Source organism: Leptodactylus fuscus, chromosome 10 (assembly GCF_031893055.1).
Source record: "Leptodactylus fuscus isolate aLepFus1 chromosome 10, aLepFus1.hap2, whole genome shotgun sequence".
Taxonomy (NCBI): Eukaryota; Metazoa; Chordata; class Amphibia; order Anura; family Leptodactylidae; genus Leptodactylus; species Leptodactylus fuscus.
In genome coordinates, this window is record NC_134274.1 from 38,056,480 (window position 1) to 38,072,513 (window position 16,034).

The 16,034-nt window shown below is 42.7% G+C and overlaps 1 protein-coding gene across 1 annotated transcript in view; it reads left to right on the forward strand.

Moving 5' to 3' along the window:
• Positions 1-605: 605 nt before the first annotated feature.
• LOC142183045 (heparan-alpha-glucosaminide N-acetyltransferase-like) overlaps positions 606-16,034 on the forward strand; it is a 161,798-nt gene continuing 146,369 nt past the window's right edge. The window contains exons 1-4 of the mRNA XM_075257943.1: positions 606-669; positions 2,857-2,951; positions 3,725-3,861; positions 8,443-8,555. Of these exons, the coding sequence (XP_075114044.1) occupies positions 612-669; positions 2,857-2,951; positions 3,725-3,861; positions 8,443-8,555 (403 nt within the window). The 5' untranslated portion in view covers positions 606-611. The remainder of the gene's footprint in view (positions 670-2,856; positions 2,952-3,724; positions 3,862-8,442; positions 8,556-16,034) is intronic.

Sequence of the window (16,034 nt, forward strand, 5' to 3'; positions counted from 1 at the left end):
TGTGAGGATAAGCAGCTTAACAACTCTGCTATCAAATCGGTCTTGGAGTTCCTACAGAGTGGCCTGGATACGGGGCTAACTCCAGCTACCCTGAAGGTTCATGTTGCAGCGCTTTCCGCTCTTCTAGGGACCTGGTTATCACAAAATCCTCTAATAAAGCAATTCCTTAAAGGGGCTTCTAGGCTCCGCCCTCAGGTACAGCCCCCTGTCCCGCAATGGGGCTTGGCTGCGGGTCTTCAGGGGCTTTGTTCTGCCCCCTTTTGAACCCTTAACACTGGTCTGTGCGTCTTTGGAGAACCTGCTAGAAACGATATTTTCACAAACAGTCACAGCAGCTTGTTCTGGAATGGACTGTAGTAAGACCATTGCTAGGATGAGCTTGTCTTGGTCTCCACAAGGGTTCTTGAAATTCCAGTGTTGACTTATAGGGAGCTACCTGCCAATAGGTGGTGCTAGAGGCATTGTTGTTTTTTTGTTTTGTTTTTTCAACTGGGGATTGTGATTTGCTTGCCTTTTTTTTCCTGACCTTTACCCAGTGATTATCTAATGCCAGCTTCCTTTTGCTATGCCTGGTGATCATATAGTGGGTACAAAGCTCAGCAAGTGTCAGGATGGCTGGTAGACTCCTTGTGTTCGTTCTTGGGGTCTCTCTGCTGTGCCATGCAACAGGTACTTGTTTAGCATATCGCTGCGTATATTTTCTCTATGTATGTCTCTCCTGTAGACTGATGTCTGGAATATTAGGACATAGTTATCACCAAGTAGGCTGCAACCCTCAATGCCATACACGCCTTCAACAGCTACTAGTGGGGGCGCTACTATGTAATGTATCATGTTACTGAACAATGTTGTTCTTAATAATGTAATGATCAGCAGATATAAATCTCGTGATACACAATGACAATCAATGCCAAATCTTTTACCGTAGCTTTTATCTTAGCAGTATTGGAGATGTTTTATTATTGCTTCTAGTTGTGTATAGATGACTAGAGATGAGCGAACACTGTTCTGATCAGCCGATCCGAACAGCACGCACCCATAGAAATGAATGGAAACACCTGTGACGCCGGCCGGCCGCCGGCAAAGTCAGCGTCACAGGTGCTTCCATTCATTTCTATGGGTGCGAGTTGTTCGGATCGGCTGATCCGAACAGTGTTCGCTCATCTCTATAGATGACTACTAGCCCAGTAGATAACTATCGTGCCATAGCCATAGGAATTCCATCGTGGCTCTCTGCTGTTGATCATGCCAAATGAATGGGCCTCATCAGAAGTGAGTCTCGAGCCGCGGAGTCCATGGCGAGATTGAGCAGGACGCTTCTTTTTCCTGCTGCGATGTCTCCCATTGGAAACAATGGGAGTTGGATTCTAGGTGAAATCCGCCTCCAAATTGGTGAACATACCCTAATAAATTCAATATTGTTAATTACTATATACACTCACCGGCCACTTTATTAGGTACACCTGTCCAAGTGCTCGTTAACACTTAATTTCTAATCAGCCAATCACATGGCGGCAACTCAGTGCATTGAGGCATGTAGACATGGTCAAGACAATCTCCTGCAGTTCAAACCGAGCATCAGTATGGGGAAGAAAGGTGATTTGAGTGCCTTTGAACGTGGCATGGTTGTTGGTGCCAGAAGGGCTGGTCTGAGTATTTCAGAAACTGCTGATCTACTGGGATTTTCACGCACAACCATCTCTAGGGTTTACAGAGAATGGTCCGAAAAAGAAAAAACATCCAGTGAGCGGCAGTTCTGTGGGCGGAAATGCGTTGTTGATGCCAGAGGTCAGAGGAGAATGGCCAGACTGGTTCGAGCTGATAGAAAGGCAACAGTGACTCAAATAGCCACCCGTTACAACCAAGGTAGCCAGAAGAGCATCCCTGAACGCACAGTACGTCGAACTTTGAGGCAGATGGGCTACAGCAGCAGAAGACCACACCGGGTGCCACTCCTTTCAGCTAAGAACAGGAAACTGAGGCTACAATTTGCACAAGCTCATCGAAATTGGACAATTGAAGATTGGAAAAACGTTGCCTGGTCTGATGAGTCTCGATTTCTGCTGCGACATTCGGATGGTAGGGTCAGAATTTGGCGTCAACAACATGAAAGCATGGATCCATCCTGCCTTGTATCAACGGTTCAGGCTGGTGGTGGTGGTGTCATGGTGTGGGGAATATTTTCTTGGCACTCTTTGGGCCCCTTGGTACCAATTGAGCATCGTTGCAACGCCAAAGCCTACCTGAGTATTGTTGCTGACCATGTCCATCCCTTTATGACCACAATGTACCCAACATCTGATGGCTACTTTCAGCAGGATAATGCGTCATGTCATAAAGCTGGAATCATCTCAAACTGGTTTCTTGAACATGACAATGAGTTCACTGTACTCCAATGGCCTCCACAGTCACCAGATCTCAATCCAATAGAGCATCTTTGGGATGTGGTGGAACGGGAGATTCGCATCATGGATGTGCAGCCGACAAATCTGCAGCAACTGTGTGATGCCATCATGTCAATATGGACCAAAATCTCTGAGGAATGCTTCCAGCACCTTGTTGAAACTATGCCACGAAGAATTGAGGCAGTTCTGAAGGCAAAAGGGGGTCCAACCCGTTACTAGCATGGTGTACCTAATAAAGTGGCCGGTGAGTGTATATTGGTTAGGCTTCAGCTGATCTTGAGATCGATTTTAAAATCCGATTTCCGATCATTTTCCAGCTGATCCCGATCGTGAAATTTACTCGATCGCCGATCGGAATCCGATCTTTTCCGATCCCGATCGTTCAACCCTAATATTGGTTCATTTCCATACAAACTTTATTTGGTAACCTTGTCACCTTCCTTTTCCATAGCTATTGAACTAAAGTACGATGAAGCGTTATTAACCGTGAACAATCACCTTCAAGAACCCATAACTTTGCTTTATGTCTCGGATGACTGCTATAAGGTAAGATATTATATGGATACGTTCTTCAGATTTCGTCTATAACCTTCGATGTCTTCTCTTCTTTCGTGCTATGTCCGTGGCTCATTACATGCAGATTTTGCAGGGGTGCACTGCAGAGGGTGAAATCCATTGCTTAACAATCCGCAGCGTGCAGCAAAGGCCTAGCATGAGAACCAATAAAAGTGTTGTCAGGAAATAATCTATTGTGTCATTTACACTTTTATATTTTTTTTAAGAATTTTTGGTAATGTTTTAAAATTTTGTTAAATATTATCATTTTTGTCATGTTTTTGATCTATATTTTAAAAAATAATTATGTCTCATCTACATATACATCATAGCTGTTATCATCAGTGTGCTGATAAGTGAGGGGGCTGCTGCAAAGAATTCTCAGCATATTATTTGGCTTAGTTGCCAGAGTCAGGATTGCAGCACAAACCTCAACTTTAAAAAAAAAAAATAGGTAATTTTCTGATGATATATTCCCTTTAAGGCTGGTTTTACATGACTTTTTAATTGCAGTAATGCCTACTACATGTTACTATGCATGTCACCTGTAGGCTAATGGCCATTTCATTGAGAGCTCCTGGTTGACTAGCACAGAATCGTGTGCTACTCAAATAGGATAGGAATAGAACACTGGAGTCCCCTTGAACAGCACCCTCGGTCGTGTGCATGTGGCCTTACAGGTGAACCATGTCATATTGAACAGAACGTGAATGGATTGCACACCTTATATTTTGCTGTATAACATCGGTTTATGATTTTTCCAGTGTCTTCTACAGCCACTTCTGACCCTTCCAGCTGCCCAAAGCCTCCGTCCTACCAACCACACGGTCATCATCGGCACACAGTTTACACTTACTTTCCATGTGTTGAGAGAAGGTGGAGATGAAGAACCAGTATGCAGGTAACTTTCACAGTAACCCTCCATGATCCTTGTAGTTGAAGAAAAACATGGCTGTTCTTTTCCTAAAAACAGTCCCATGCTTGTCCGAAGGAGTACCGTACTAGCATTCATCCCCACTAACTTCCATGAAGTCGAGCTGTAGTAACAGATACAACCCACAGACAGGTATGGCGCTGTTTCTGTTTTTCTATTCCTCTACAAATCCTTCTATGTATTGCAAAAAAAAAACGCAAAAAACCACTAAAATCTAAGCACCATATTGGATAATGTACCTTTATTTACACCAGGACAGGTGCAGGTTAAAGGATAGTGACTGTTTTGATTTAAAGGGGTTGTCTGAATTTTAGAGAAAGAAAAGTTAAAAAGCTGCAAATTTGCTACAATGTAAAACTTTCTTCTTCGCAACCTATCCAAAATGGATGTCAGTGATTCCGACACGTGACTGCTGAAGTCAGTCATTGGCAAGCAGTCATGTGCTGTACTTACTGCCACCCCTGCTCAGTGAGTGACTGACAACTCCTTGTACTACTCTAGTTGTCACCCAGTAAGGCCGGTAGCAGATGACCGCGTGCAACCGGCCTGCTGTGAATTAAAGGCACGGGCGGCATCTCCTTTAATTAAAGGAATAGGAGCCACGAAAGCAAGGACCGCAAATTAGGACAGGAATAGGATTTGTGACCCGGACTGTTGGCTTGCACACGAGTCGTGTCTTCAGGTCCATAGAAAAGAATGGGTCAGGGTGCGATCTGTGAAATACACGGAAATCACACTGACCACGGCTACGGTCATCTGCAACCGGCCTAAGGCCTAATCCAGTCTATAGTTTACAGGTCCATGCATCTGACTCCGACCCTGTATAGGGGAGCACAGTCTACTACAGTAGACATTAAAGGTATTCTGACCCCACACAATGATGGTCACGTTGTTGGAGTGCTATGAACTGGTTTTCCGTCTACATGGCTGCTAATATACTGTACACTAAGCTGTCCCTGTACACAAAGCATGAAAAATCAATTTCTAATAAGCCTCTGGATAGATCAGGAACATTGAGGGCATGTAGTTCAGGTTATCGGGTTCTACTACTGTGAAAACGCTTCTTAAGGATATTGTCGCATCATTAATCGCCCCCCGACGAGTGGCCATATCTCAGTTCTAGATCATTTGTGCATGTTACATTGTTGTTCTGTATTATTAGACTTTGCTTTGTAAACACCATTAATATTACAGAAGAGGATTAGAGGGCAGACGCAGGATTGACCCGAACGTGAAGCGTATTAGTAGTATTCACAGCAAAACTTTCTACCTTAATACTTCATATCTGCAGCCAATTCCAGAGTCTATTGATCGGATTATTATAAAGGGCGATCTCCAGTAGGATTATATTCTAGATCCTCTCTGGGGGATCAATACAATGTATTTGTGTCAGCTATAGAAAATTATGTAGAGGAGACCAGACAAAGTGCCTAGTGGAAAAAACCTTACTGTAGAGTACCACATGGTGGCGCTGTGTAGCTGCAGGATTACAAGAGACCCAGCAGATCTCACATCACCTTCTCAATGATGGAATTTACCAGTTATGTTTACGACAAGTCCTTGTAATTTCTAAGTGCAAATCTAGAAATGTGTCATTTGTACAATGCAAAGTGCAGTGATATAGTAAGAAAGACTTCTAAAAGTTGGTGCTAATAGGTTATATTACAGGTCGCTTTACAAAAATAATATAAAATGTATCAAAACAAAGTGTAAATATTTACTAGCCGTTAATAGGACACTTAATTGTGAGGACACTGATCAATAAACTGATCTTGGTTATTAATCTCACACTTGGTTAGGATATCCCACTTTTCACCTCCCCTAAATTTGGTATTGCGATCTCAGTCTACCTCTTATTATCGTGACATTCATGAGTCCTCCATGGCCTCAGTTATGTCTATAAATACCAGGCCAAGTGGACGCTATACAATGTTACACACTCCATGCTCCGGTGACTTCAGCTGGAAAACCGATGTCATGGCTATTTTCTTTAAAGCCAAATCTGCAGGTGGTCGGGCCCGCACACCCATAGCTGACCGCAGATCTGGATAGAGCCCTCTGTAGAGTGTAACCTCACCTCAAAGGGACCATTGTGCTGGGATGGGTGAAAGGTCACTGCCCAGGAATAAGAATGGTATACAATGGGCAGCATGTGATAATCCTACAATGAGCCCCTTCCGTTCTTCATGGGACTTATTCCCAGGCTAGGCCTCTTTCTTCACTGAATAGAGGTTGAATCAGAGTTCAACCTGCTTCTCTACCCTTATATATGAAGAAGAACCGTCTTTCAGAACGTTGGAGATGTCTGCTTCCCCACGACTACTTGCCCATTTTTCCAGGAGTCCATGACGCCTCTCCTTATTGCATAGGTCTCTGAAATATTTTCAAGCATAGTATACACTTGGCCATATATACCTATTGTGCAGTCCATACAGGAAAGCACAGAAGTATAACGTGATGCTTTGCCCCCAGTTTTAAATCTGTAAAGGGCGCCCATCTTGCACCAGTTAGACTATTGGTATTTTTTATATGGTAAATTTATCATAATTTATGGCATTTTTGGGGCATAAATGACATCTGAAACATACACTAGCTATGATCTGACATTGATATCAACATGGGCACGTGGGTTGTCGGAGGATGGACTTGATTTATGGAGCCCAGTGCCTTCACATAAGTCAGGTGAATCCTCCAAAGGTGAAGGAATTCTCAAAACGCTAGTTTTGTATCAATCCCCCCCCCTCCCATGTTGTCTTAATGAGAGCACCCCTTTAACAGTGCCAGCAGAGTGCCCCGGCAGCAGAATGCCTCATATACAAAGCTCGGCTACAGCCACTTATTTGGTCTTCAGTGCATGCATATTTATAGGGCTACCATAGAAGTCAACGTGAGCAGTATAATACGTATATAATACATGTGCAGATGTCACAAACAGATTTTGGCTCCCTACTGTAACCAGTGTTAAGAAGGTCTCCCCTATTTCAGGAGACTCCTAAACCATTCAGGAATATTGTAAACTGTAATGAACATAATCTTATCAATGTCTGTATCTGTACTCCTTTCTGGTCCTCAGCTGTGTCATGTGACCAACAATCCGACTCTCACTAGTGGATTCTCGTCTGCATAGGACACCAGTTTGTCCATTAATGTCTAATATTGAGGCTCCCTTAAAAGAGTTGTCCAGATGCCCATCAATATTAACCACTTCAGTGCTGGGCAAATTTCAGGTTTTTTGCATGTGCAGTTTTGAGGGCTATAACATTTTTATGATTTACGATATGCAACTAGTTTCTGCATCTTTTTTCGGTGACACATAGGGCTTTAGGTTTTTTTTTTGGGGGGGGGGGTTTCATGACCTTCCACCACCCCAAGCTTCTGCAGTTTTCTGCACCATATTAAAGGCGCTGCTGCTCTGGGGCACTTTGAATTTTGTCTGTAGCCCCCCTCATTGCGGAGTTATGAGCCCCATTATTTATGGCGCCCTGTATGTTAATTAAGCCCTTCACTATCAGAAGGGCATTACTGACAGTGAAGGGGGCAGTGACGTCAATCTGACACTGTCCAATTAGCAGAGGACAGTGTCAGAGCAGCTTCAGCAGTGTGATCTCGCGACTTCTCGCGAGATCATGCACTTCTCTCTTTACAGAACTGAGAAGTGCCAGAGGAGCGATTCACTGTAGCGATGTCACTTAAGTGACATCACTCCTCCAGCTCTTCTTCTCAGTCCTGTAAAGAGAGAAATCATGAGATCACGCTGCTGAAGCTGCTCTGACACTGCCCTCTGCTAATTGGACAATGTCAGAATGATGAGAATGACATTGCTGCTCCCTTCACTGTCAGTAATACCCTTCTGACAGTGAAGGGCTTCATTAACATACAGGGCACCAGAAATAACAAGGCTCAGAGCTCCACAATGAGGGGGGCTAGAGAGAAAATTCAAAGTGCCCCAAAGTCTGTGCAGCAGCGCTTTTAACATAGTACAGAAAACTGCACAGCCTTGGGGTGGTGAAAGGTCCTCTTTAAGTATGAGTAGAGAAAGTGACTTTCTGTCCACCCCTAAGACACTGTGTCAATTAGTGAGTATTCTTGTTGATCATGTGACACAGTTGAGGTCCAAAAAGGGTCAGATAACTCCTAAATACTGCCACTTTTAAGAAGATTACCTTCACTGTTATTTATATCATATACCAAACAGACCAGAGATTAAAAAAATCGCACTGAATAACAAGGTGTCATTGAGTCACGTGCGGTCTATCGCCGTCCCACCCTGGCTCTACACTAGGATAACACAATATATGACTTTTGCCGCACCTTCATGAATACAGATTATTCAGTATATCACTACATTGCAGTCGCACGTGTGTTTGATGTCAAGTGGTTGAACTGGCAGCTTCACTCTCATTGATTGCTCGGAGGATTTGTATCTCATTATAGACATGCATGGCTGCCTCTCATTACAGCTCAGGACACACCACTGAACTTGGGAAATCATTAGGTTGGTGCTAATTAGTTTATTACTGATTAACTCTTTCTGTTTCATCCTTACAGCTGGAAGCAGTTATATGGCGAACATGGCCACTATAGGATGTCCGTTCAGTCCAATAATGGGTCGGAACAGTGCTATAGTCTAGTGATCAGATCTCCCGAAAACTGCCTTTTGGGTAAGTGTGTATGATTTGTGCATCACACTACGTCTGGGCTGCTAAGAAACCACAAATGGCTTATCAAACTCTTATCTAGACAAAATAGCCGGCGGTATAACCTTCCAGGTGCATTAGGCTTCAGGAATGAAGCTATGGACTGATTACTAGACACTTGATCCAAAATCCACTTGATCAACCCAATGACTCCACCTATGTGTGGCCATTGCTTTTCTGATGTGATCTCGTACTTGCACATTGGGTGGTTATGCCCCAAAATTGGCCTCTTTTGGGAAGTTCAAGGATTAATCAGTGTAGTAGTTCTTTAAGGGTATGTGAAAATCTACCGCACACAACAGCTTTACGACGCTAAGAATATATCATTGTTATTTAGTTTAGTAAAATTCATGAACATTGTAACCGATGCAGAATATAGGACAGGATGGAATTGTACTAGATGGTTGTGAATTGGTAACTGAAGGCAGAATGTACAAGTGGTCTGACCCAAGCGTCTCCTTGGAGTCCAATATTTGATACCTACTGTCATAGAAGATGACAAGTCTGTGATAGGATCTGCAACTTTTGACCCCGATAGAAGGATTCTCGCTTTCTCTAACCTTAGGCTGTCAGACCAAACTGAGACTATGAAGATGGCCAGTCCCAACGGAGAACATTTCAGAAAACCTCATATGACCCTTTAATTTACAAAAAGGAACATGGTGGAGTCTAGATTTCATGTTCTAAATATTAAAAACTATCTCCCTTTCCAATATTGCAGGTATAGGATTTACATCTTCTGTTTTCCATTTCAGCTCTTTCATGTATTATTGATACTGCTCTACATTAGGATATACCGATCATGGATCAAAATCAACGTGTATCTCTCATCTGGGGCAAATTATTTGGTGGTCACGACAGGGATTTTTAATGTGTTACCCAACAGTACATAGAGCTCAACATAAGTGTTTGGTAGACAGTCCTTCACTTAATATACTGTTTCTCCCCATTATTGTCATTCTCAATAGAAAATCTCTATTTCCATCCATTACAGGTCCAGCTGAACCGTGTACTACATATCTACTGTTGGGCTTGCTTGCCCATAAACACATAAAAGCGGTTCCTCAGGACTTTCCCATATACATGCACTGTTGGTTCAGATTAGCATGCAATAGGCCAAAGAGGTCAGGCATTGTGTTGCAACACCTGGCCCTGCTTGCTGATGTTCTCCCTCTGCCTGGCGCTCTGTTCTTCCTGGTCATGGACGCTGTCTTTTGATCCTTGCCTGTAGGGTGTGCACGCCTTTAAGAAAGTCTTAGGCTACATTCACAAGACAGTGAAAACTGGCTTTGGTTTTTTTTAACGGACGTCACACGGCAGCATTAATTTCACTGGCAGAGAATGGGGACTATTCTCATGACTGCTATTATGACGGTCACAGAGGCACGGTGACTCAGTGGTTAAACTTCTCCTTGCAGTGCTTGAGTCTTTGATTCAAGTCTGACCAAAGGAAACATCTTCAAGGAATGTGTATGTTTCCCCTCTTCCTGTGTGGGTTTGTCTTATTTTGTGCCACTTGACCTGATCCCTACTTGGATTACTGTGACAAATGTATTATATCTGCCCTGACCTTTGACCATACCTTGAATACTCAAGCCTGATCTATCAGTGCTACATACAGTATTGGTCAACCTGCTTGGGTCACCTATAGCAAGACTCCTGCTAGAGGTAAGGACCTGGTGGTTCCCTGCACTAAGGACCAGATCACTGTACAGGGGTTGAAGGGTGAAGACCAGGGGATCACAAAGAAGTAGCCCAAAGCCAAAGTGGTTACACGACACTGTGAATCCCCAACATTATCATTTTGGGTAGTCAGGATACCCCCATGCACATAGAAAAACTGGTTGCGCTAAAATCAGCAGATTGAGCCACTTTTTCTAGCATGTGTACCCTAATCCCATCCCTCCGATGTGACATTCATAAGGAAAGTGAATTCACGAGGTCGCTAATCTCTTATATATAAAGTGTCGTATCAGATCGATTGTAAAATAAAAGGTGTAAATGATGATCAGGAGAAGACTTTCCAGAAGTGGCAGCAAACATTGTGTGGGAGGAACATGTTGACACGATATTTAGAATCTAGATGGAGAGGCGAAGTGAATGAGCGTATATCACTCTGTTTGTGCTTATCTTGTATCAGAGAGGCCGGACCATAATTTAAAGTGCATTAAGATGCCACTTAACCGAGGAATTGATGATAGTTAAAAGCCAAGTTTATGCAGGTCTGGCATTACTCAGAGACCCTTTATCACAGGTGAGGAGGGGGCGATAAACTGAGCGATCTCTAAGTCAGCTCAGCCAGGGTTCTAAAAATGACGAATATCTCTTACTTCAGTCCTCAGATGGTGCGGGTACATCGATACCGCTATCCCACTGGGATAAATGCGTAGCTGCTCTGGGTTTGCTCTTAAATCTTGTAATGTCTGAATTAAAAGTAGTTTTTTCTTTTCTATTTGTAATAAATAGGGTTGAGCGATCGGGATCGGAAAAGATTGAGTAAATTTCATGATCGCGATCGGGTTCCAATCCCGCCTAAAAAAGATCGGGCACGGAATTGCGATCCCGATCGCTCAATCCTAGTTACCTGCACAGAACCGCTGCCGCTCCCCAGAGCTCCAGGCTGTTGTTCTCTGTCCTCTCCTCTTTTATTCACACTCCGTGTACGCCCCTGCCTCCCTAGGCTAGTGTTACTGATGCTGGAAGTAGGCGGGGCTTGTTGTGGCTTAGGAGACTGTGGGTGTTGAGAGGTGAGTGATTCACTAGGGAGTCGGGGGCACGTATGGCGCTCTGCTGGCGTCTGAATGAAAGAGGAGAGAAACAGACAGAGAACAACGGCCGGGAGCTCCGGGGAGCGGCGTACACATCGGGAGGGGAGGTGGCAGTGGTTCTGTGCAGGTAACTGGACAGCAGGGGGGACTAAGTAGCCGGCGGGGGGAATCTTGGCACGTACCATACATTTCATGGATGGATAGAACTAATTTACTAAATATGATGGTCCTGCCTAAGATATTATACCTATTTTAAACCCTCTCTGTCCCACTTCCCCTAGCTTTCTACACAGACTATTTTTGAAGTAGGTCTGGCATAACTCGCACCGTTAAGTGGCGTTCCGCACTCTTTACCAGACCTGTGAAGTTGGGTGGTATGAGTCTACCAGATATCAAAACATATTATCATGCAGCAGAACTTGTGAGGACCCTTGACTGGTTTCAGAAGGAGAATCCGAAGCTCCTTGTATCAGTGGAGGAAGCCATTATAGACGCCCCCTTACCGCAGTATTATTGCCCCCTCCCCCTGCCAAATGTCTAAGCAAGTCCTCGCTTCACATGTATTAACATCAGCGGTCTATGACTCATGGAAGAGGGTGCGGCGGCTACTTTATCTACCGCCAGGCCTCTCTCTTCTCATGTCCGTTCAGGACTTAATCCTATCGGAATCAAAGTTTTTGGACTCTGCTCCAATTGTGCCGAAACATGTTGGGCAGCTACCTTACGACTGCATACGAATTAATGGCATCCAAATATCCTCTACACTCCTCCACCTTCAGAAAAACTGATAGGACACCCTATATGAAGGCTTATACAGTCAGAGACTAGATTGCCTAGTGAGACCCTGCACATATTTCAACTTTTTATGAAAAGTCAGATACCCTTTAAGACCCCACATACAGATTAGAGCAGTGGGACTAGCTAATATTTATGGGGGCCACCCAACTTTCCCCTGACAAATGTTATTGGAGAAACAAAGGATCAAGCATGTAGAATATCAATGCCCAATCCTTTTGTTCTTGGGGAAGACTCCATTCCCTGTATTCTGAACTGAACAAAAAAACTGTATTATTTATTGTACAGTAAGAAGATAAAACGCTATAAAGTAGCAATTATATTTGTCATGTCAGACTCTAGGTAAAACAGTTGTTAGGGACATTAAGGGGTCCCCATGATAGAGTATGTTGCTGAGTTCCAAATTAAATATCAGGCCTGAAGTAATTACGCCCATTATCAGGTCTGGAGAAGCCACACACACACAACTGATGGTGTATCAAGTGAGTTCTAATTTAATGGTGCACAAAGGTGGTTTAAATACAATACAGACAAGAGCAGGTTGGACTATTCTAACATAGTTGGCATAAAATAATTGGTTATAAGATAAACCTGGCACGTGACTATTGGCTGAGTCCTTTTGTATTTTGCATATCATTACAGCTTAATGGACTTTTTACTTTGTCCTTAAACAAAGAAAGCTTCAAAAACACTTATGTGTGAACTAGCAGCTCACACTATGTCTATATGCATATATCATGGAAACAGAGATAAGATGTCATGTTGGTGCTAAATGAGTCTCAGTGACCTCCATATACCATGAAGATAAGATATACAAATAGCCAGCTGCGACTTACTTACACAGTTTATGTGTGAAAGGTTACAAGATGACTGACAAAATACAAAGATGGAGGATTTGACTCTAACATTCCCCCATTTTGAGATGGCTGAATACAGGAATTCATATTTAGGTACTTCAGTGACCTAATGTCTACTGCCGGACTTTACCAGATTCCCCTCATATGTTCCTGTATTCTAACCTAATCTCAATCATAGTTCTGGCCTTTTATATCTTGGTCTGCTCATCCTTTTGTATATGTTTTGTATTAAACAAACAAAATGAACATAAGATTTTTACTACAACTTGCTGATATTTACTTGTTTATACTATGTATTGTTCCTAAAATATGAGGTGGTATCTTCTTAACTATATACTTCAAACATTTCCTGTTGCGTCAAAGAAACGGCTATATATGACATGACTTAGGCTAATATGGGGTTATGAGGACATATCCTACAATCTGACACATTGAGATCTTCGATCAAAATCATATGATGTTTAAGAAACGTATTGTCCCACTTCATTGTTAAATGTTCTATGCAGGCTTATCGTCAGGACCATCTGTAACAGCATTATCAGGAGAATCTTCATCGCTTTGTGTGTAGATACTTTCTTGCAATATGAAGCATGGATACAATTAGGCTCTCCTTCAAATTTCACAGAAGGACTGGTTATCAGCAGCATTTGGAAGGACCATCAAATCTTGGCTCCAAGGTTTTTCTCACGTGTCTCTTCATCACCATCAATCTCTTGGCTCAAATGAATAGGTCCCGCCCACTAACTTAAAATCTGAGAAGGAGAGAAAACTCAAAGCCATACATTAGTCAGATGTTTTTGCCAAGACATCACATAGTCAGCCAGTACACCATACCACATCTGTAGGAGTTGCCAAGAATACAACCCCCAAAGAAAGTTTGACATGGGTTAAAGCCAATTCTTCTCTTAGGAGGGTACCTTACAGAAAATACCAATACAAGTGACACACTATTTCTTCAGTAGCCGTCTATCTGCAGCCCCGTTTGTGATGGCTTTCTTCACCAGATATGCCTCAGACTTTTCTGAAGATAGATAACTATACACACAAGCACGTACTTATACCGTCTCACCTTTAGTAACTGCATATAGTTAACCTGCAATCTCTGGAACAGGTACAAGGGCTCTGGGCCTGGCTCTGAGAAACTTTTCACTTTTTGGCCTACTTTGCATTTAACACATGCCATGCAGTGTCTGTAGTGATGTTAAATCCTGCAGCCGCCCATCCTCTGCTTACCAGGTCACACAAGGCTACTTCTAAACACTGCTTTATGCCATCAGTGGGGACAATGCACTTAGTAAATATATTCTCTTACCACCGGAGATCAGGACTTGTACATCCTCTTTTACTGTAGTCCTGGACCATTTTTGGTGCCTCAGTGTTGTAAAACCTGAAAAGAGAGCTAAAAGGGGGGTTTGGGTCGAGTATAATGACCAATTATCAGTAAAGCATATCCCCTAGGCCTCTGCAGCTGGGTTAGTGGCAGTGTCTGCCCACAAGTTACCTCTACTTTCTTTCATATCAGCCTTGATGTGTGTCCTGACTTTTGACTATACCCACCTATGTGGGGGCAGCAGCATCACTACCTGAACAGCATGGAAATCCTTTTAGGCTTAACATTAACCCTACAGAAAGCTCTCGCTCTCCAGATTGGACCATAGTCCCACTATATCAAACACCTACCCTCAGACATTGTACCCTGTCTCAGTGATGGCTTTTAGTTCAACTTCATGAGCTGAGACCCATACAGTTCTATAATGGTTCTACTTGTGCTTGGTTTTACCCTTGGTTTACCTCCTATTCAGTGACCATGACATATCTGGTGCAGAATCCACCATCATTCCCAAATTGAGAATCATCTAAAATAAAAGAACTCTCATCAGTGTTAACAATAGATTCATCATTTATTAACCAAATCAGCAAAAGTAAAATTAATTTTAAGTTATCTGACTCTCCTTACTCCTCCCCTGAAACTATTGTTAACAGGTTAGAAGGGACTTGTAGTGCAGCACAGAATGCAAAGCTTACATTTAGAAGACATAGATAAGACACACTGCAGCCTGAGATATCCAGCCATTGTCATCTTTGTTTCCAATGAAAGATTTATTACCCCTTTGTCAACCGTGTCTTATCATGGAAGCAGCTGCGCTGACTCTCCCCACACTTGTCATAGCTGTAGTACTACATATCCCAGCAGACTTATTTATACAATCCCAAGTAAATTCAGTTCTCTAAAACTTCTAAACACTCCAGAAATTCATTGAGGTAAGTAAATACTCAACATATATCAGCAGAGAAGGCGGAAGCCTTAAATTACAGAGCAGATATGTGAGTGACTTCTGATCTACTTAGTCAGCTATGTAGCACCTTGTAGCAAACAATGACCCAGAAACACCACTTTAACTTTGTAGAACTGCAATTTATCTTTACCTGCGTGTACATATTAGGGGCGTTCTGTGCCCCTTGTGGCAAGATAGTTCACATGTATTGCCTACCCCTATGGGGCCTAATCCCATATCAGAAGGAACATCTGAATAACTTTTTCACACAATAAATCCCGATTGTTAACATTCTTGGAATTATAGTATAAACCCAAAACAAATATTTATGTTACAAGTGTAAAGCCCATGTGATATATTTGATACACATACTGTAAGCACCAATACACACTGAGTACATAATACATGTACATGGTATATCAAGTACATCTCATTTACACCAGAACACACATATATGTATTCAACAATGGAAAGAACTTTTATGCCTCCCTTTCATATCTACTTGTCACCACCCTCTGTGGTTATCAGCATTCAATATCTGCTTGCTGTGGAGACTGAAAATGTAACAATACAGACATGGACAAACAGAACATGTACACATAGCAGACACATGTAACATGTACATATTACTGACACACATATATGGGCCCATTCACATTTCTGAACCTTCCATACAAACATGCAACGTCACACTGGAGCTCCAGACAAAACAAAACAAATGTCAATTAAATCAAAAAGAACTTGTCT